The sequence below is a fragment of the Numida meleagris genome, chromosome 13, assembly GCF_002078875.1.
Source record: "Numida meleagris isolate 19003 breed g44 Domestic line chromosome 13, NumMel1.0, whole genome shotgun sequence".
Classification (NCBI taxonomy): Eukaryota; Metazoa; Chordata; class Aves; order Galliformes; family Numididae; genus Numida; species Numida meleagris.
Genome location: NC_034421.1, coordinates 7,148,473 through 7,169,530, shown reverse-complemented (window position 1 = coordinate 7,169,530; position 21,058 = coordinate 7,148,473). Strand labels below are relative to the sequence as shown.

At 48.6% G+C, this 21,058-nt stretch overlaps 3 protein-coding genes and 1 long non-coding RNA gene across 6 annotated transcripts; 3 read left to right on the top strand and 1 right to left on the bottom strand.

The window, feature by feature from the left end:
* LOC110405612 lies at positions 18–2,674 on the top strand. Of its 3 annotated transcripts, none has more exons than XR_002443012.1 (3): positions 39–149; positions 706–774; positions 2,089–2,674. It is a non-coding gene; the product is annotated as an uncharacterized LOC110405612 (long non-coding RNA). The 3 variants fall into 3 exon arrangements; XR_002443010.1 differs by having other exon boundaries at positions 60–189; XR_002443011.1 differs by lacking the exon at positions 2,089–2,674 and having other exon boundaries at positions 18–189; positions 706–1,003.
* On the bottom strand, positions 678–7,789 carry DCTN5 (dynactin subunit 5). Its single transcript, XM_021411022.1, has 7 exons — positions 7,675–7,789; positions 7,505–7,573; positions 7,116–7,234; positions 6,541–6,652; positions 5,815–5,917; positions 4,966–5,057; positions 678–1,403 (listed from the first exon to the last, which is right to left on the bottom strand). The coding sequence occupies exons 1-7, from the start codon at positions 7,720–7,722 to the stop codon at positions 1,383–1,385; spliced, it is 564 nt and encodes a 187-aa protein (XP_021266697.1). The 5' UTR covers positions 7,723–7,789; the 3' UTR covers positions 678–1,382.
* PALB2 (partner and localizer of BRCA2) lies at positions 7,747–17,234 on the top strand. The gene is made up of 13 exons (XM_021411014.1): positions 7,747–7,898; positions 8,000–8,059; positions 8,160–8,259; positions 8,501–10,405; positions 11,111–11,922; positions 12,523–12,606; positions 13,046–13,207; positions 13,673–13,758; positions 14,040–14,201; positions 14,359–14,475; positions 14,843–14,930; positions 15,936–16,084; positions 16,945–17,234. Exons 1-13 carry the CDS (start codon positions 7,809–7,811, stop codon positions 17,168–17,170), a joined length of 4,041 nt encoding a protein of 1,346 aa, XP_021266689.1. The 5' UTR covers positions 7,747–7,808; the 3' UTR covers positions 17,171–17,234.
* NDUFAB1 (NADH:ubiquinone oxidoreductase subunit AB1) lies at positions 17,344–19,838 on the top strand. The gene is made up of 4 exons (XM_021411023.1): positions 17,344–17,659; positions 17,734–17,821; positions 18,921–19,032; positions 19,673–19,838. The coding sequence occupies exons 1-3, from the start codon at positions 17,387–17,389 to the stop codon at positions 19,010–19,012; spliced, it is 453 nt and encodes a 150-aa protein (XP_021266698.1). The 5' UTR covers positions 17,344–17,386; the 3' UTR covers positions 19,013–19,032; positions 19,673–19,838.

The following is a 21,058-nucleotide window of genomic DNA, read 5'->3' as shown; positions in this document are numbered from 1 at the left end:
CACCGCAGCGGTTTTGTTGGCACGGACGGGAGAGCGATGAGGGAAGGCACGCGGCAGCCACCCGCACCGCTCCCGTAACGCCGCCGGGCAGCGAGGAGATTCCTGCCTGGGAAGCCGGAGAGAACTGACAGACACGGGCAGGCCTGCGGGTAGACGTGATAGCGGCCTTTCGGCGCCTGAAGGGGAGCTGTAAGGAAGGAAGGGGCAGACTCTGCAGCCGGGTCTGCGTGACAGGACAAGGGGAAGCGGTTTCAAACTTAAACGGGAGATTTAAATTGGATGTGAGGAAGAAGCTGTTTGCAATGAGGGCGGTGAGGAATGGCACAGGGTGCCCAGAGGTGGCGGTTCCCTCTCCCTGCAGACACCCAGGGTCAGGCTGGATGGGGCTCTGAGCACTGATGGAGCTGTGGGTGTCCCTGCTCAGTGCAGGGCATGGGAGCAGGGTTGGAGCTCACTGCGGGAATCACCCAGCGGGGTTTTGTCCATCTCCTCCTCCCCCTCCCTGTGGGCACTGTGCAGCTTTTATACTTTACATGGTATTGTATAGAGGGAAACTCACGTTAGCTTGTACTCGGTGTGTTTTTCCTTTGAAAGTTTGTTGCCACGCAGATTGTTGTGATGCTCCCACATTACAATGCGTTGCTTACAGAATATATTTCCACACTGACCCAAGAATCTGACATTTTGCCAATTTTTATTGTGCAGAATCCCACCCAATTGTTGGTGTATTCTTCAGCTTCTCCCTCTCTGCCACCAAGGGTGATGTGTTGCCAGGTGAGTGTGATTGTACCCAGCCTATTTTTTTTTTCCCTTTCCTCTTGCCAGCCATCACGTGGAACACTACCTAGTAAACAGAATGTCAGCAATGGACCACGTGCGCTCAGGCCTGGAGAGCTTGCTTCTGCAGCCTAACATCATTTGGTGTGAAAAGTAACTTTATGTTCTCATCCCCTAATCCGATCGTGCTACTTGCTGGAGCAGAATAAAACGCCAAAGGAAAATAGCCAGGAATAGTGCAAAAACCATCTGGGGCAGCTCTGGCCATAAGCATGCCTTCTCCCTCCAGGCATGCATGGTCCCACCCTGCAGAAAGTCAAATGAGGACAATTCTGTTGCGGCTTCCCCTTCCTGGTAAGGAAAGCTGTTTCTTTTAGGACAGAGTTGATGGCCCTGGCCAGCGTATTCTGTGCTTTGCAATTTGCTGGAACCTTGGTACTGCAGATGTGTCAGTGGCTACAGGTTAGCTGGGTGCATCCTGGCAGAGAGCTGGCAGAGGTGTGGAGGTGAGCCCAGGTCAGTGATGCTTCAGAGGACAGGATAAAGTAACCAGATGTAAGGAATGTTAACAGTGCTGAGCATTTGAGATCTTCAGTGGTGACTTTTTAGACCCTGGCAGAGGCCACCTTAACAGAGACAATAAAACAGGTTTTAATTGAAGCAGAAGGGTTGGGTCAGCCTGCTGGAAGGAAGAATAGGTTGAGAAAAGCATAATGCTCTGTGTAGTTATGCATCTCTCAGCTCACTGCAGCTGCACTGCTCAAGTGGTTGTGGAAATGCATCAGTCTGAAACTTTTCCAGTTGCAGTCTCATTTCCACTCCCAAGCTTGCATCCCTTAATTTGGCAGCCACCTCCTCCTAACCCTCCCACACCAGCAGCCCAGCTTCCTGCTGCCCTCCGTGGTTGTTAACCAAGCAATCCCAGTGAAGTGTACTATGTGGTGTTGAAACCTTGAAGGGACACCATGACAACACAGCACACACAGCCCTCCCTGTGCAAGCACAGCGCTGCTTCCCCCATCTCCAGAGACAGCTGACATTAAGCTAACAGGGCAAAGTGGTACCTGTGAGTGGCACCATAAACACTTGAGTATCTGACTTGCAGGAAATACCACAGGAATGCCAAAACCTGTCCAGTCTTGTGACCAAGGAGGTCTCCAATAGCCCCTCACCAAATGGCTTTTGCAAGGGCTATGAAGATTCTGGACAGGAGGAAGTGAATGTTTTTGGAAGTTGAAGTCAATTAGAAAGCTGCCTGTAGTACAGATGCAGCACAAGGAGCACTTACAACTCGGGATTTTTTCTACCTAGGTAGAAAAAGCGGCAAGCCTGGGCCTTTCACAGGGACATCAGCCTCATCTCACACAAGCTGGATCCAGCTTCTGCTGTTTTGCAAAAGGAGTCATCCCATCTGGGATGGCCAGTTTTCCAAACGCTTGAAGGAACACTGCTGGAGCTACTATTGTATCAATCAGACCAAACAGTCTTAAGTTTCAGAGCTGAAGAGAGGATTGTACAGTCACCTAGGAGGCATTAGGATTCTCAGTTTGGCATCAAGAAGAGAAGCAAAGGCATTCATTCTGTGGCACAGCCGTACAAACTAGCAACACTGCAACCATTTGCTAGTGAAAGTCACCTGCTCAGATGCAGAAAGCAGATGCTGTTTCACACCATGCTTAATGCACTGACATAATATGCCTGCAAGTCACAGAACAAGAGACTGTGGCTTGTGTGCACAGGCATGACAGGAACCTCACTCTGGTCCCAAGTATGATTTAAAAAGTCACAACATTAAGTTACTTGAACAACTGAAAAGGCTTTAATTTATGCACAGTAAAAATACAAACAAGTGGTTTTACATTTGATTAACAGCGGTTTTCTACACATTAGTACTTGTGTAGCTGTTTGCTATTTAGAGAATAGCAGTACTTTGCACTGTATACAACAGCTGAAGGCTCCAGGGCTGCTGCTCTCTCAGCTGTATACCTACTACAAATAAATATACATTCTGCCCTCCCCACACTGCTACACTACAACATGCAGGAGTCCCAGTTTTAAAAGCTACAGAGGGCCAATGTTAAGCTTTAATAGAACACAACCAGAACAGGCAGATTCATTTTTGGCCAGTTTTCTGCTATTGTGTCAGGTACGTGCAAGTGTCAGCTGTCTCTAACTTGCACACAGCTGTTCCCAGTAAGAATTAATCCTGCTGTATTACTTGTCCAAAATGAAGTATTCACTCTTTCCAAGAAGTCTGAATCTCCATCTGCCAGCATGACTTCACCAAGGGCAGATCCTGCCTGACCAATCTGTTGGCCTTCTATGATGGAGTGACAGCATCGGTGGGCAGGGGAGGGGCGACAGATGTCATCTACCTGGACTTCTGCAAAGCCTTTGACACGGTCCCTCACCACATCCTTCTCTCTAAATTGGAGAGGTATGGATTTGAAGGATGGACTGTTCGATGGATTAAGAACTGGTTGGCTGGACACAGCCAAAGGGTTGTGATCAGTGGTTCTATGTCAGGGTGGAGGCCAGTCACGAGTGGTGTCCCCCAAGGCTTGGTCTCAGAACCGGTGCTCTCCAACATCTTTGTCAATGATATGGACAATGGAATCGAGTGCACCCTCAGCAAGTTTGCAGATGACACCAAGCTGAGCAGTGCAGTCGAGACACTGGAGGGAAGGGAAGCCATCCAGAGGGATCTGGACAGGCTGGAGAAGTGGGTCCATGTGAACCTAATGAGGTTCAATAAGGCCAAATGCAAGGTGCTGCACTTGGGCTGGGGCAATCCCAGGTATTTCTACAAAATGGAGGAAGAACTCCTTGAGAGCAGCCCTGCAGAGAAGGACTTGGGGGTCCTGGTGGATGAGAAGCTGGACATGAGCCAGCAGTGTGCACTGGCAGCGCAGAAGGCCAACTGTGTTCTGGGCTGCATTAAAAGAGGAGTGGCCAGCAGAGAGAGGGAGGGGATTGTCCCCTTCTACTCAGTTCTTGTGAGGCCCCATCTGGAGTACTGCATCCAGGCCTGGGGCCCCCAGCACAAGAAAGATGCAGAGCTCTTGGAATGGGTGCAAAGGAGGGCCACTAACTGGAAAGGGAAAAGTGAGAAAACTTGGCTGAGATAAAGCTGTGCACACAAGCAAAGCAAAAAATAGAATGTATTCACTACTTCCCATTGGCTGGCAGGTATTCAGCCATTTCCAAGAAAGCAAGGCTCCATCACCTGTAAAAGTGACTTGGGAAGACAAATGCCATAACTCTGAATGTTCCCTCTCCCCCATCCTTCTTTCCCTCTAGCTTTTACTCTTGGGCAGGGCATCATATTGCATGGAACATCCCTTTGGTCAGCTTGGTCATCTGTCCTGGCTGTGTCCCCTCTCAGCTTCTTGTGCTCCCGCAGCCTCCTCACTGGCAGGCAGCATGAGAAGCAGAAGGCCTTGACTCAATGTAAGCACTGCTCAGCAAATATTAAAACATCAGTGTGTTATCAAAATAGCCCTACATGAGTTACCACTAACAAAATTAACTCTGTCAGAGCCAAAACTAGGACACAGACAAGGCATTTAAAGACAGCATGAAGTCAGTGTCAGGATGATAAAAGATATCCTGGCCCTACAGCACAGTCCATGGGGAGAAAAGGAACCTCAACAAACAGGCCTATGCATCAGCAAATATTTTTATGAAGGAAAGCATTGCCTCTAATGAACCACAGTAAGTCACCGCCCATAAAAAGCACGTCAGCCACACAGCACTTATTTTCTAGGATGGAGACTGCTCTGAGCAAATGTGAACCCACTTGATGTTGGGGCAAGAACAGAACGCAGATGAAAGACAGGCTTTGGCTGCAAAGTATGCTGCCAATTCTGCCTTGTTCCCCAGCTGCAATGAGATGTTGCCTTACGGAACGGAATCAGCTTTCCTAGCTCCAGAACATTTAATGGCACAATTCAAACAACATGGGATGAATTACATTCAGATGAACATGCAAAGGTTAAACAACAAGACACAGCAGCTTGCACAGGGGACTGCTTGGCCCAACCATTAGTGTTCAGGAATGCTCACAGAAGTGTTCAGGAACAGCAGAGGGCCATGCCCTGGACTCTTTGAACAATATTCTTCTCCCTGCTCCCAAAATACTTCTGTGTGCCTTTACTGCTCTGAAACATGGTAAATAGGCTACTAGACCTGAGTTAGTGGCAAGAACTTCTGGTAGTAGCTCTTTGTAACATCGATCATGAGTTCCTGGGTACATTCCGGGAGTTCACCAGAAAAGAGTCCTGGAAGAAGAACACGAATATGACCATCAATGTTCTTGCAGATGAAAGCAGAAATAAGCTAAAATTCAACATCCAAAACAATTAGTTTGTTTGATCTGTAAGCAAATACTAAGGGAACAGCTAAGGGCTCTTCTCTTATGTAGAGGAATAAAGCAAGATCCGTCCCATTGTATCCCTGGGATGGACATCAGGCAGCCTGCTGCAGCTAGGTCCCGTAACAGCTTCTGCTATTCCCCATAAAGCATGATCAGAAGATAAGCAACCACATGTCACTTGTACAATAAGACCTCCAGAACAGACAGATGGATGAGCAGGAACTACATATCTGTATACTTCAGTCTAATGTACCTCCCTCCCTCTTTACATAATGATAAGCAGCTGGACTTACTACAGCTGAACTACTAAAATACCCGGAAAAACAGAAACCACCAAAGGAGTACTCCCCCTCCCAGAGTCCAGCTGAATTCTCCATGCCTGAAAGGCTGTTGCTTACTGTACAAGATGATCACAGCTGGCATACACATTGCCATCCCAGACATACTATTATTATACATAAACATATACCACCTACCTAACATACACTAAAGCAGTGAGATTCACAAGTTAAAATTGTTACTTTGGAGTTCACCAAGTGTCCTATACCTTTATTCCTACACACTAAGTGCCAGTAGGAGTCTTTGTCACAGCAATCTTGTTTCAAAATAAGAACATCCATTTTAACCACATTTACGTACAAGCAAAATTAGAGGGAACGTACCCGGGCAGCCTGAAAAGACCGTGAAAGGTGGGACTACTGTTTCAGGAGGTAGTACTGTGTTGTCTAAGATTTTGCAGCAGTCTTTCAAAACACATCTTCGACCCTAAAACAAAGATTAGGTAGAATTTGTACTTAGAATACTACACACTTTTGCTTATTCATGATAAATTAGCTAAGCTTCAACAAGCTTAACTCTTCAAAACACTTCCAGTATAGAGGATAACGCAAATAAATCTCTACCCTGATTGAATGCTCTTCCCAACATCATTTGAGAGACTGCATTTTTTATTTTTTATCTTGAGGAAAAAAGTCTGTTTACTTTTGACTAACATATGGGCAGCTGCATATTAACTTACAACAGCATGCAAACTGGAACCTAGAACTCAAATCATCAAAACATAGCAACGGCTTCTCCAGTTCAGCAGATAGTGGCCTTGACTACTTTGCATTATTTGCATAGAATTGCAGTTCCACTTGTACTTAGTGAGAAGGCCATCATCCCTGGACAGGCCTATTAGTCATAAGGACAAACAGTGGCCAGCTGTACCTGCTGTCCTCAGAATAGAAAGACCAAAAGCATCCCTTTCTGTGGAAAAGGATGAGAAAGGAACAGCGTACAGTAAGTACACTTGCTCCTGACGGTTGGCACAGATACCTTTCCACTGCTGTTACGAAATCTTAATAGTATTCAAGAGGTTCAAGAAAAGACTGGGAAAGAGCACTCACAATGACACAGTTCTTGCCTATGTGGACATAGGAGCCAATCTGGGCTGCATTGACAACACAGTCCTCTTCTATGAAGACATGATCACCAATGTGGAGAGGGAAAAAAGCAACCCTGCAACAGGAGAGTCTTTTATTCAGATGGTACAACAAATAAACTAATTGACAACACTATTAGACCCGACATCACACTGCAAAGTCTCCTGTTTCCAACTGGAATACCAGATGTAAACTTAATGCTACAGAAGACTGAACAGTAACCACTCTTTCCTCAGATATTTCTAAAGGATGGTCAAGATAAGCAACAGGAAGGCACTGCAAACAAGCAAAGAGCAAGCAAAACATGTTCTTCACCTACTTATTTTAATACATCACAGTCTTTCCATATTATGGTCTGAAGGGAACACTAACTCTCAAGGAAAAACTGAACATTTGAGGAAAAGGTTTAAAGGGACATTTATGCAAATTACTGACAAAGGGACACAGCCTTCTGAACATGTAGATCTTAAGTAAATTAATATATTTTGAAAGTATATAGACTTCAACCTCAGCTTCCCTAAAGGAAGGATATCTCTTACCCTTTGCTAAACTTCTTGAAGGGTGGTCTGATAACACTGCGGCTTTTCACCACGCAGTGCCGTCCAACTCTTACATTTGCCAGGTCACCACGGATGATGCAGTCATTCATAACTATTGTCTGGACAAGAAAGGGATGAGAAATAAGTGAGCTGCAACACCTGCTAGTGTTATCAGTTATTACATAAACCCATGTTGGTGAGACTACGTGCCAGAAAACGCACACAGTGCTCCCACTGTGGCAGTGTAATGCACAGTGCAAACGTACAAAGGAAGGTCAGGCACAAACAGAACCATGGACAAAAGCACCGCCATCTTCGGGCACCGAGGGCAGACAGCAGGGCAGCGCTGTGCTGCGACAAACACAGCCTTCCCCCGTCCCACTGCCTACCTTGCCGTTGAGGACGATGTTTTGGCTGCCGCACAGAACGGACTGCCGGCTCACCTTGTTGCCAGACGCCTACGAGGAGAAGGGGCAGTCAACGAGCCGAACCGAGCCGTGCCCAGCGCCCAACCCAACGTCCAGCCCCTCCGACCCGACCCCAAGACCCCAACCCGCACCGTCTCGATGTACTCGGACTTGTTGTACAGCATCTCGCTCAGCTCCATGGCCGCACCACTTCCGCAAGGCCGCCCTGCACTTCCTGTACGTCACTTCCTGCCGCCAGCAGGCGCTTCCGCTGCGGGCGCGGCCAATGGCGGCGCGGTTGCCATGGGCACAGGAGGCGGTAGCCATGGCGGAGGCGGCGAGTGGCGTGGTGCTGAGCGGGGCTGAGAAAGAGAAGGTCTGGCCGGGCCGGGGTTGACGCGCCGAGGCTAAGGTCGGGGCTGAGGCCGGGGTTGAGTACAGGGTTGCAGTCCCAGCTCGATTTGTTGTGTTTTGCAGCTGCGGGAGAAGCTGGCGCTGCTGAGGAAGGAGTACAGCGAGACCGTCAGCCGGCTGCGGGTGAGCGGAGCGGGGCGGGCCGCGGCCGGTAGCGGGACAGGGCCGGGGAAGAGGTGCCCGGGAGGCCGATCCGAGCCCCTCGACCGTGTTGTATCCCCAGCGGGCGCAGCGAGCCGAGCGAGCCAAGAGCCACGGCGGGAAGGCGGCGGCGGAAGCAGCCCGGCGGCCTGGGTGGGGGGAGGCTCCGCAGAGCCCCGCAGGTAGGAGCCGGGCGCGGGAGCTCCCTGCCCGCTGCCCCCCGGCACTCGGCCCCTCGTCGTTAAATCTCAATCTGTAGCAGCACCCCCTCTCCTTCCCCCCTCACCATGTGCTCTCTGGTCCTCATTGTACGATCCCAGCCTTTCACTCTTAGCAAAGTTGACTGATTTTATTGTGTGATGTTTTTTTCTCGGATGGAGCTTTGATGGGTGCGCTTTACACACATGAGATTTCTTCCCGCAGGCTGTAGTGATAACGTATCTCCTGGTGCTGACAGACACACAACGTGTCACCTACAGACTGAAACCTGCTCAGGTCCTGACACAAAGGCAAAAACATCTGTCACATTGAAACATAGTCCTGAGTTCTTCAGTAATGAAGTTAGCTTGCAGGACAGCTCGCAGGCAGAAGGTACACAGGCTAACCAGGAAAATGCTTCCTGTGGACTTTCTATGCCTGCTACTGAGGAGAAAAAAACCCAAACTTCGAGAAACATGATGAAGCTGAGGAGGAGGACAAAGACTCTGGTGTCAGAAGAAAAGGAATCAGTGCGTGACATGCATCTCGTCAATGCTGATGTAATGGTGAAAAACCAACCAGCCAGTGTGGAGGAACTTCAGTCACCAGTCTTCAGGCGAAGCAGTTTCTCAAACACTGAGGACAACGCTCAGATAGAGTCCAGATCAGTACTCATGGGGAGAGGAGAAAGCAGTTTAACTCCTCCACGTGCAGAGTTTGAAGTTTCACGGGACGTGCCTGAAGACAGCATTCCTCTGGGAGAGCCTGAGCTGTTCCCGTGTGCTCTGGGATACAGCAATGATGTCTGTCAGCCTGAGTCCCCAAGCGCCATGGTCGCATCTGATAACCAGGAAGCTGCACAGCCGTGTTCAGGGAGTGGTGAATCTGTTTTACTTGATGCCAGTGGTGGTGGTGAAAAAGAATCTTTCAGGACAGTAAAAGAAATGGACAGTGAGAGCATGTGTGAAGATCAGGGAGAATTACGTAGGCTTTTGGATTTAATGTCGGAAAATGAAATATTGCCCACTGGCACAAGTAACAATGTGATTAATGAGACCAAAATCTGTGGAGGAAATCAAAATGACACTGGTAGTTTAAATGCCTTTCCTTCAGATCTTTCTCTGGGTAACGCTGAAAAATTGTTGGAGGATCAACAGCTTGAAATTCAATCAAGACTTTCTCATGAAGAGAAGGTTACAACTCCTGAAAGTGCACTGAACTCTTGCACAGTGGTTGAAGGGCTTCCCTTTCCAGTTGAATACTATGTCAGGACGACTCGACGCATGTCTAATTGCCAGAGGAAAGTGGACCTTGATGCTGTAATTCTCAGCCATCTGGGCAGGAGCAAGAAAGGCCAGAGAAGTAAATGCAAGCAAAAAGATGCAAGCTTAGGTCAGCCCTCCCAAGAAACTGTTGAAAATCATTTGGAGTCAGCGGTTGTGCCATTGCCTTTCCTTTGTGCAGAAAGCGATCCAGTGAATTCTTGTAGTCCTCAGAAACATCTTCTTACGTCCAGTGGTAGCAGCACTTCACCTGGATCGATTTCTCAAAGCAGCACCACAAGCACAAAGCGAGATCAGAGACAACCACAGAGGAAACAAAAGGGAAGAAGAAAGTCTACCTGCAAACCACTTGTGAATGAAATGTCACAGGAACTTATAGAAAGTTTGAATCTAGTAACGTCAAGGGAAAGCAGTAGTCTGCTATCAAATGAGTATCAGAGTGAAAAGGAGAACTGTGAGGCTAATCTTGGAAAATCATCTTCGGATGGGAGAGAGTTTTCTGTTGCTGCAGCTCTTGGGTCCGAATTGACAGATAGGATACAGCCAACGAGTGCCAATCCTCCTAGTGGAAGCCATGTACTTGGCAAATGCTGCGAGGCTCACCTAGAACAAGTCCAAAATCCACTGCAGAAAAGTGACTCTCTGAACCCAGGGAATGAAACTTTTACCAGCCACACAAGTGATCTGGAATGCAACTTAAGTGTGTGTCAGTCTGATAAACATCCAGTGAAACGTGTTAAGAATCAGCAAGGGCATGGAGCCTGCAGGGCTGAGCAGCTCCTCGCAATCCCTCTGCGCCGCTCCCTTCGTTCCTCTGCAAGACAGAGAAACAGTCAGATCTCAAAAGGTATTTATTTCATCAGACACATGCACTCCCTAAGGCTCGAGCCAAAGACCAAGGCAAGGAAACAGCTGAGTGTGTTCATGCACTGCTGTTCAAACCCTGCCATATTTTCATTCAGGAAAATCTCATGGGGTTGGTTTTCTTTTCTTGACAAGTTTTTTTTAAATTTAGATCATGATGGTGCCCGAAGTCCTTATGCAATTCCAGAAATTTCTGCCTCAATACAGTGACAGAGAATGAACAGTTGTGCATAGACAAGGAGCAGGGCTGGGAACTTCTTCAGCTGCCTTGTCTGCTCAGGTCAATGTTGTGCATACTGTACCTGATTTTCCAGTAAATGGATATAAATCTCTGTTTCTCCAACTGAGTCTGCATATGATTTTTTTTTTTTTTTTGTGAAAAAGAAAGGAAACAGAAAGGTTACTATTACAGTCTGAAAGTCCAGAAATGTGTGGAAAAAGAAAAAGTTGAGAGAAAAACAAAACAAACTGGTCAGGCAATCAATTTTGGTTGTCTTTGGCAATGGTATTTTAGCTGAAGGGTTGATGCAGAGCAGTTGTGGAGTGTAGTGTCTTTCCAGGAAAGTTCCACTTCCATGTGTTAAGATTTTTTTTTTTTAAATAGATTGGAGTGATGCTGTAGATAAGAGATTCAAAAATGGCTGGTTGCTGGTTAATTTATGATGTGATGTTCTCTCTTGAATTCTAGATGAGAACAAAAGAGGACCTGGCCATCAAGTGGATTCAGAGGGTCCTGCTTCTCTTGGCCTTGCTGCTAAAGACCCCGATATGTCCAGCCCTCTCTTTGCTTTCCGCAGTTTCCAGTGGCTGGCCCCCAAGCTGGATATCAAAGACTTTCATCTACCTGATGAGGAATTTGGACTACTAAAACTTGGGAAATATGAATCTTCCCCTGGGAATGACTTGGAGGTTTTTGTTCCTAGTGTGTTTGGAGATGGCGTGGCTTCAGAGGATGCACCAAGTCCGGAAATGAATGTAGAAGAAAAAGAGCTTGAAACTAATCTGGTTTCACCATTCAAAAACGGGTTGCCCGAGTTACCTCATTTGGAAAGCCCACCTGCCAAGGTGGAACTTTCTACACATGAATTGCTGTTTACTCCCATGGGCACTGTCTTAACTGGTGCTCCTGCTCAGCGTGAGTCTCAGATTTCCTCATCTGTTTTCCCTGTCTTGGGTGCAACCCCAGCTGTTTTACCACCAGTATGCAGTGAGGTGTTCCCCAGTACATGTTCTATACCTCCTTTTCAAGTGAGCCTGCATTCCTCCAAAGAAGCACCTGCCCAGGTCAAGAATAATAGGGAATGCAAAGACTCTGCCATTCCACTGCACTTGGATAGCTGTGGTGCAGGATCTGCTAGGAAAGAGGAAGGGCAAGGTACAACGTGTCATTTAGAAGTTGAAGGACGTCCTAATAATAGATCTGATGGGGCTGTGGACTTGAAGAAGCATCAGCAATCACAAAGCAAACACGAGGGATCCTGCAGAGCTTCTCCTGAACAGGTAACAAGCCAAGTGTACTATGCCAGTAGTCTTGTGGGTGAGTCCCCTCATCCAAAGTCTCACCTGACCTTTAAGGAAAGACTTCCTTGGATGCCAACTCTGCATGCTGTCTTTAAGATGACTTTGTAAATGTTTGGTTTTCATCTGTTGCTGAAGATCTTTCACCTGAAGAGCAAGTTCTTTAAAATCCTACATAAAACTATAGATGAGAAACTTCAGAGACCATGTTTGAAATAATAAAAGAACAAAAAGTTTCTGGCACCCTTATGATGTTGGTCTACTTTAAGGAAAATTTTCAGCTAGGATTGTCTTCTACATCTTATCTGTGAGATGGCTGCTGAGAAAATGGTTTATCTCTGAAGGGTGGGAATGCTGCTGAGAGGTGCAAAGTGGTGTGAAGGAATAGGTTAGCCAGTTTTCACCTGGAAACTATCTGGGCTGTCTTATTTTTCAAAGGCATGCAGGAACACAAAGAGGTGTTCCTATAGCAGCTGCTATCTCTACTACAAACAAAGCGAATTCACACTTCTGCCTCATTCTTGCTGGTGCTGAATCTAATTCTGAAGTTAATTTATCCTGATTCTTTACTTGTTTGTGCAGGAAAAAACTGAAGCAGAACAGTTGACTCCGGTGCTGCTTGATGGCTTGAGAGAAGAGAACTTGCAGTTTGTTTCAAAGCTAAAGGTAGGATAACATCAGATAATTGTCTACTGAGTTAGTAACAGCTCTTTAATAAAAGTTTAACAAAAATTCAATAAAATGCAAGATGACAAATTGGAGGGGAAAAAAAAGAAACCAACAAAAAAACACACTGCCTAATTCAATCAGTTCTGTCCTCTTACGTGATAAAGTGTGCTGAAAAGCTAGATTTCTGTATATGTCATTAAATGACAAGTGATTTTTGTGAAGTGAGCTGATGTATTTGCTGCTCAGAGGGCACAATCCACCACGTTTGTTTTCTGTGGTGCCTTCCTGGCACTCTACTCGAACATTAACATCTTGAACATTAAGTTTTAACCTCAAATGGTCATTGCACCGAGTCTCGAGAAGTGTTTTTCTCAATCTGAGCCTCCAGGCTATCATAGCCATCCGAAGAAAACCAGTACTGTTTTGTTTTGGACAGGATTCTTCAAGTTCTTGTGCTGTGGATGTGAGCAGCGTGTGGTGGGAAGCAGCTGGCTGCAGGAAGCTGTGTGTGGTGACTGCCTGTGAGAGTTCAGTTTCCCTGTGGAAACCGCTGGCACTTGACCACTGGGAGAAAGTCTACACTTGGCAACTTGGAGAGGTGTGGACACAGTCTTTACTTCTAGAACTCAGAACAGCTTTCTTGTATCGCTGTGTTAATTCCCAAGATACAAGGAGCTTGAAGTCTTGGGTGCAAGATTTGTTCTTTAGGTGGCATTTTTCATTGCATCACACAACAGAGAATGATTTACACTGGTGATGAGGAAGGGCAGTATGGTTGCATGTTATCTTCTGGAACTTGACTCTTCATGTACTGAATGGTGGCTGCTCTGTGCTCTTCTCCTTTTAGATCCCTGGAGACACCTTTTGTCTCATATCAGTAGGGATTGTTTACTTAGATAAACAGCGAAAAGTTCAGCTGTTCAACTAAGTGTGTTTCTTCAGAGGGGTCTGAAAATGAGTTCTGCCCCATATAACTTTGCTTGAAACACTTTAGAAAATGGGAATGTAGTCAAAGGAAGAGGGACATTGTGGGTAACACAGAATTCTTGCTTTGCTGTCCTAGATTCCTGTAATACAGATTGTTCCTCTGCCAGACACCTGTAATCTTGTGTGTATAGCATTGGGAAATTTGGAGATTGGAGAAATAAGGTATTGTATTTATTTCTTGCTACTGTTTTGCTCCCTGAATAGCTGCAGCTTAACTCTCCTCCTGTGTAGTAGCCGAAACTGACTCTTACTAATGTGTCGCTATTTCAGTTGTTCAACTTTTATTGTTGGAAAATATAGAAAGAATTTCTAAAAATCAACTATAAACATTTGCTTATTCACCCTGGAGGTGATAGACAGTTTAAGTGTATTTTTTTAATATGCTGAGGTGTGTTTGAATTATGCCTCCTTCTGTCGTTCTGCATAATTTTCTCCTAATTTAGGCTCTTGCTTTATTCTTCTGAGAACAACTCATTCAAGCAATCAGTAGTGAAAACTGGGAATATAAAAGCTGTTCTTGGGCTAAAGGATGGGAGGCTGGTCAGCAGCAGCAGAGCCATGCAAGAGCAGCAAGTGGAAATAGTATCGCTTTCAGAGACGGGAAGGTGAGTTTTTAGTTTTCGGGTGGTCTCGGTGTGGCAGGTAGAAAAGTAAGGGATGTAGAAAAGTCTTGGGTTTCTCTTCTTTCTGGAAGTGTGCAGAATACAGAACATAGCTACTGTTCTAACTGCCTTTTCTCACTGGTTTGCATCTGCTATTCAGGTGCAAGGATAGACTGACTTTGATGCCTCCTGAAGAAACTGTTCTGGCTTTTGCTGAAGTGGAAGGAATGAGAGACGCCTTGGTTGGCACCACTGCAGTGAACAGCGTTGCTGTTTGGTCAGTATTTCCCTTGCAGTTAAATGGTTCAGTTTGTGGGTCTAAGTGGTGGCTCTGACAGCTGCAGACATTGTATAGGTGTGTTGGCTGGTTGCTGATTTGCCTGTGAAGTGATAATTATCAAAGGGCCTGAGCTGGCCTTTTAACTTCTGTGCAGCTCGATAGACAGTGAATGAACTATGCTGCTATAATTCCACTTGCTTTTGCATCGTATTCATTACATCTCTTCCCGTGGCCTCTTGTCATGTTTCAGTTTGCTTTCTATGAAATCAAAACTGTCTGTCTTGTGTAGTGGTACAATTATGATTAGAAAATACCAGATTGAGGATGAAAATGCAGTCAGAATTTGTCTTTTCACCAACTGCAGGAATCTGAAAACAGGCCAGCTCCTGAAGAAGATGCACATGGGTTATTCCTACCCAGCTTCAATCTGCCATCGAGCATATTCTGACTCTGTACGTATGGGAAATATGGCACTCAGTTTATGCACAGATTGCACTAACTGTGGTGGGAACTTGAAAGAGTGGATTGAAATATCATCTCTATTTAGATTCATTGAAGATATTTCAGAAGAAAATAGGTTAACTAGAACAAATAAGCCACACTGTCTTCTTCAAATTATTGGCTTTCTGCATTATACTGATAAAGTTAGCGTGATGCATCAAAGTGCATTTCAAAGCTGAGGCCAGGTAAGCTATGTGGGAAGCAGAAGTCCTGTTGCTCAATGCCAGTGCCTGGTAAGTCTCTTTCATTTTGCAGGCAGGTGCTAGCATGATGATGGCACATTGCCATTATTAGAAAACCTATTTGAGTGGCTGTTGTTTATCTATATCCCTAAGGATATGAACTGTTCAAAGCCAGGTTTCATACACGCGATTCTTTGCCACTTGTTTCCACCTGTGTTGTGATCTAGCTGGATTTGGTGGTTGTCAAGGATTTGATTGTTCTTAGTAAGCGTGTGACATTTTGGGACAAGAATGTCTTGTCTAATAGTGATGGTTCGAGTCAGACTCTGGAGACTTCCTGTGAATATCTATCCCAGCATATTTCATGCTGGTCTGTGGCTGTTCTGAGAGGTGCTGGTTTATATGGAATTTTTGTTAAATTAATAATTTCCTAAGGATTAAACTAAAGCCCAGAAATTTTACTTTCAGTGTCCCCTGGTCCTACAGCAAGTTTAGCTTTTCCAAGCAGAAGGGTAAGCGCATGAATGCATGGGGTCACTGAGCTATCATTCTGCTGTATTGCATCAGCCCTTATCAGTCAGCAGCTGCTTTATTTTTTATCTAATTTGATAAGGAAAGTAAACCACTTGCGTTTTATCCAGTAAAAACAATGCATCACCATCCATGGGGCTTTGATTATAGAGAGAAAGTAGTAATTAATTTTTGGAAAATTCTTCGGAGTTTCTCCCTCTCTTACTGTTATTTTTAGTGATGTATTTTTCCTCTGCGTATCAGGGCCTGCTGTTTGTTGTTTTAAGTCATCCACATGCCAAAGAGAGCGAGTCCTGTGGAAACCCCGCGTTCCGTGTGGTCGCATTCAACCCGAAAACAGCCAGAAGCGCTGGGGTGATGTTTTCCTCCCTCCCACCTGGTCACGCTGGAAGGCAAGTACCCTGGGGATGCTTCGTGCTCGTCTTCACGGTACCTTTCAGCTGGTTTTGGAGGAGACTCGATGAACGAGCTGAGCAGCAGTGCTGGCAGCGAGCCATCTGCCATCGTTGCGGTGATAAGGAGGCTGCCATCCATCACTTCCACTCGCGCTGCGCGTTTGTTAGAATGCACTGAGGGTGTTGGCTGTTTCCTGCCTGCTTCCTGCACGAGGCTGGGAGCTAACCTCTGAGCTCCCTGCGTCATGGCTCAGCAAGGGGCTCTGCTCCCCAGAGCTCTGTGAGCAAACAGGAGAACTGATTTTCTGCGTGCTGTACGCTTTTTTTCTTTCCCCTCCCCTCCCCTTCCCTCCCCCCCACCGAAGTGATTATGGCAATGCTGTAGCTGGATTCATCAAACTCCTTAGTCAAAAACCTCCTGAGAAAATATCTGCAAATGAGACTGGTGTGAGCCTTTGTGCTGTTCCGTAGCACTTTGCTGGGTTTATTTATGCTAAGCAGCTGCTTGCAGTCTGATGACCTTTTCCTTCCTACCTCTTGCGTTTTGAAGACTAAGCTGTTAAGGCTCAGTCTTGCAACGTGCTTGCGTCTGTCACATTTCCTATGTGCACAAGTGTTAGCAGATTGAGATCTTGGCTAACGGAACAATTTTCACGTACTGAGGCTAGGGGAGGATTGCATGAACATCCTTTCCTTTCAGATGCACTAAAGACGCGATATTTAACGTAACCTGGTTCTCTACAGTTGGCTTAAACGTGCCCGTGGAATTTCCGGGTGAAAAACAGCTCTGCACTAAATGCCGTGCCGGCGTTTTCCCAGCCGAGCTGCAGCACGGTGACGCGGTGTGTCTCCCGTAGGTACGTGGAAGGGGAGGTGAAGGACGCCTGGGCCGCGGCCGTGCTGACCTCGGGGGCCATCGCGGTGTGGGACCTGCTGCTGGGCTGCTGCACCGCGCTGCTGCCGCCGGGCTCTGACAACCGCTGGACTCTGGTGCGCTGGAGCGCGGCGGGTGCAGGGCTGCTGGCGGGCCGGGCGGACGGCAGCGTCTGCGTGTACCGCTACGCGCAGCCCGGGGCGCTCTGAGCGTGCCTCGCTCGGGGCCGCGCGCCGCGTTTGTTGCTGTTTAATTAAAGTGCTTCTGTTCGGTGACGCTCCCTCTGTCTGCGCCGCGACGGGGTCCGGGGCGGAGGCTGTGCGCCCTCCCGCCGCCAGGGGGCGCCGCTCCCCGCCCGCCGCCGCTCTGGCGCCGAGCACACGAGCTTCCGGGCGCGGCGCGGGGGCTGCTGGGATCAGGTCACCATGGCGGCCCGTGTCCTCTCCGCCTGCGTCCGCCGCCTGCTGCCCCGCTCCGCCGTCGCCGCCGTCCCCGTCCCCCACGCCGCGCTCGGCACGTTCTGCCCCGGCCGCCCGCGGGCCCCGCCGCCCGCATTTCACCCCGCGGTGCCGGTGGTGCTTCGGGCGGGCCCCGCGCCGTGCCGCCGCTACTCGGAGCTGCCGCCGCTGACGCTGGCCGACATCAAGGAGCGCGTCCTCTACGTCCTCAAGCTGTACGACAAGATCGACCCCGAGAAGGCGAGCGGGGGCCGGGCCGGGGGGGGGCGGGGCCGGGGCCGGGAGCGGGAGCTGACGCCTTCTCTGCCCCCCAGCTCACGGCCGAGTCGCACTTCATGAAGGACCTGGGGCTGGACAGCCTGGACCAAGTGGAGATCATCATGGCCATGGAGGACGAGTTCGGTAACGGCACGCTGCGTGCTCGGACCCGCCCGCGGCTGCTTTCCGCCGGCCCTTAGCGGCGGCGCTTCCCGACGAGCGGTGCCGCGGCCCTTTCTGTTTGTTACGCTGTTCAAACAGCGCCCTGCCCGCTCCGTGCATCCCCTGCTTTGCTCCCGCACCCGGGCACCTCTGGCAGCTCCGCGGGGGAAGGGTTTGTGACACGAACACGCACGCGGGGACAGTGGGCGCTTATCCCGGTAACCTGCGGTGTTTGATCTCAGATCGTGCCTGTGGAGTCGCAAATGTTCTGGGTTTTGCCTAACAGAATTAGTTTTCATCTTTGGTACTTGGTGCTGCTAGAAAAAAGCGCGGTGTGGTTTTGTTTTTTGGTTCATATTCCCAGTTTTCAGCTCAGTTTGGACTTCCCCTTGCTTTCATTCAAGGCTCGTAGATTCTGAAACATGTGTCTGTTTTGTCATGTTGGACCGTGAGTGCCCTGGGATATGGATCTTATACGTAGCTCTTACACCTGGGTGGATGTTTTTCTTTTGGAGCATTTACTGATGCTGTATGTTGAATCCCGCAGCGCACCTTGGGTGGAGCATTAGTGTGTGTCCCCAGGGACCAGAAGGAGAAGGCCTCAGTGTTGTGGATTACATTGCTGAGCAGATCCACTGCTGAGAGCACCCGTGCTCCCCATGCCCGGCACTTGGCTGCAGCTCTCTTTGTTGTACGAGCGCTCAACAGCAAACTGAACCTGGGGGGCTATGGCCCTTGCTTGCCTGCAGTTATAGAATGTTACAGAACATCCCCCTTCTGTGTTGCTGTGGGAGCCCTGATGAGGCACTAATAGCTTCAGTGGTGTGTGCAGGGCACTGGCTGGCTCGGCAGCCCCTGCTGCTTCTGCCTTGTCTCTTATCCAGAACGGATTTCACGTAAGGCATAGCACAGCCTGAAACTTGCTGTAGAAACGAGATGCTGACTCTGGCTGCAGTGCAGAAGCAGCCTCTGTGTGTTGATTTTCAGCTGAGTTGCAGATGTCTGAGCCAGCAGTAATTGCTTCCTTCAGCCTCGCTTCCGTTTCCGTTGTTTTGGGCTGAATCTCTGTGCTTTCTTCCAGGATTTGAAATTCCTGATGGAGATGCAGAAAAATTGATGTGTCCTCAAGAGATTGTAGATTACATCGCAGATAAGAAGGATGTTTATGAATAGAAGCAGTTCTCCAAAGCAGAGTAAGTATAAACGTGCCTCTGCAGGTGGCTCTTTGCCACTCCAAGCCCTGCAGGGGTCCACCGGTCTGTCAGTAGATGGTGAGCTGACTTTGCTCACAAAGGTGCATCCTTCAGTGCTCCTCGGCTGCGCCCTGAGCGTGCTGAGCAGCGCTCTCTAGGGGTGGGTGACAGCACAGCTCTGAGCTGCTGCTTTCTCAGCAGCCACAGCCTGGGGCAGCGGCAGGAAAGGAAACGGTCGGGAAAGGGTTATTCCAGGGACGGCCTGAGAGGCACTTGGGGGCTGCAGGGGAAATGAGCGATGGCTTCAAGCCAGCGTGCGGCAGCGGCACGTTGAGGCAGATTCCTGTTTGTTGCTCTTGTGCATGCTTCTCACCTCCCCCCCCTACCTCGAAATTTCATGGGGTTGCGGTGTAAAGGGTCAGTGAAGTAGCTGTGCCTGTTTGCTGCTCTTTCTGAGCCAGGAATGGATGGGGAAAAAAGGTGAGAATCTTGGGATTTGCAAGACTTGTGTCATTGTGTTTGTGGCTTCCTTTGGTGTTCTTCAGTGCCAGTCATATCTCTGCCAGACCGGCTGCTTTTGTGCCTTAGCGGGGTGGCTTTCAGCTGCTTAATTACTAAATGTGTGGATTTTTTTGTACAGGAGATGTCTACCACGAGGCTGGGACTGATGTCAGTGGGTATAAGCGCACACATGCTGCACTGCTGCTGCTTTCATCGGAAAGTTGTCCTTGGACGTTGTATTTAAAGCTGTCTGAATATGTTGTCCTTTGAAAACAAGGAAAAAAGGAATAAATATGTAAGACCATTGTAGTGTTGATGCCTTTTCTGTTTCACAGTTGCAGCCCGCTGTGGTTGGTTTCCAGTGTGTGAGACGCTGCTGGGGCTCGTTGCATTGTGAGCTAGCAGCATCAGCTGCCCAGGGGGCTGGGGGCTGTTCATGGGCCGAGTGGGCTCCTTGTGTGGCAGGCTGAAAGAGTGTTCATAGACCTGGGCGGGAGCTCCAGCAGCACCTGTGCAGCCTCTGCTGCTGTCAGCAAAGCCCCAGACCCTCTGTTGCTGAGCTGAGTACTTCTGTGATCTCACTGCTGGTAGTGTCTGCTCTTCCCAATAATATGTTCTTTTTCCACCTTTACTAAATGCTGGTAAAAACAAGTGAGTCCCATTTTCTGCTATTTTCTCAATGGAAAATAAAAGGGGGGAGGACGTGCCTGCTGCTGAAATGCAAAACCACATCACTGTTTCAGTAAACGTAGCTCATCCCAGCATGGGAGGCTTGCTTTCAATCTCTCCTGTGACAGGAAAAAAAAAAAAAGTTATTTCTGGACCCTGCACAGTTTTTCTTCTGAGCCAAGAAACACTTTTGTATGTCAAAGAGGCACTGCTAGGCTGTGAGCCAAGAAGTGTCAGTTGATAACGTGTCTTCCTCTGGCAACCCGGGTGATGGGATGGTGGAAAATAAGCTCCAGTCTGCGTCTGCTGCATACGGAGCCTTAATGCGGGGTGGGTGCTCTGTTTTCAGAGCTTCCTCTGTAGAACCACACTTCACTCTTAAGACTGTGCTGTGCCCTTGGCCAGAGGGTGCCCCACCGCCTGACGCTCCCCAGGGCCCGGGCTTTGCTTTCATTGAGTAAAAGGCCTCAGCCATCAGAAATACCTTCCTAGCTCTTTCCTCTTAAGTGCACTGTGAAATATTCTCCGAACGGGCCGTGCAATGGAAATGGGAGCAAACATTCGCGGTGGCCCTCGTTGGGGTGGTACCGGTGTGGTCACGGCTCTCGCGTTGGGGTCGGTGCGTAAGAGCCTTGGCCGGGTCAGCGCTGCAGCTGCGTGCCCGGAGGGCGGCGGCGGGGACCTCAGGACGGTCCCTCCCAGCCCCAGGGCGCTCGGTGGCGCGGGGGGGGACCCGCTGAGCCGCGTCCGTGGGGCTCCGCCGGGATGCGGGGGCGAGCAGCCCCCGGGTGGGGTTTGAGGCTCCGGGTCCCCGCTAACGCCCGCGGGTGCCGCAGCGCGACCCGGGGCCGGGTTC

Coding starts and splice junctions, on each gene's coding strand:
- DCTN5 (XM_021411022.1), bottom strand. CDS start 7,722: ATGGAGCTGAGCGAGATGCTGTACAACAAGTCCGAGTACATCGAGACG. Junction 7,574..7,674: donor AGTCCGAGTACATCGAGACG/GTGCGGGTTGGG, acceptor TTCTCCTCGTAG/GCGTCTGGCAACAAGGTGAG. Junction 1,404..4,965: donor AGTTCTTGCCACTAACTCAG/GTCTAGTAGCCT, acceptor GTCTCTGTTAAG/GTGGCCTCTGCCAGGGTCTA.
- PALB2 (XM_021411014.1), top strand. CDS start 7,809: ATGGCGGCGCGGTTGCCATGGGCACAGGAGGCGGTAGCCATGGCGGAG. Junction 13,208..13,672: donor ACACTTGGCAACTTGGAGAG/GTGTGGACACAG, acceptor TTGCTGTCCTAG/ATTCCTGTAATACAGATTGT. Junction 16,085..16,944: donor CCACCTGGTCACGCTGGAAG/GCAAGTACCCTG, acceptor TGTCTCCCGTAG/GTACGTGGAAGGGGAGGTGA.
- NDUFAB1 (XM_021411023.1), top strand. CDS start 17,387: ATGGCGGCCCGTGTCCTCTCCGCCTGCGTCCGCCGCCTGCTGCCCCGC. Junction 17,660..17,733: donor ACAAGATCGACCCCGAGAAG/GCGAGCGGGGGC, acceptor TCTGCCCCCCAG/CTCACGGCCGAGTCGCACTT. Junction 17,822..18,920: donor GGCCATGGAGGACGAGTTCG/GTAACGGCACGC, acceptor GCTTTCTTCCAG/GATTTGAAATTCCTGATGGA.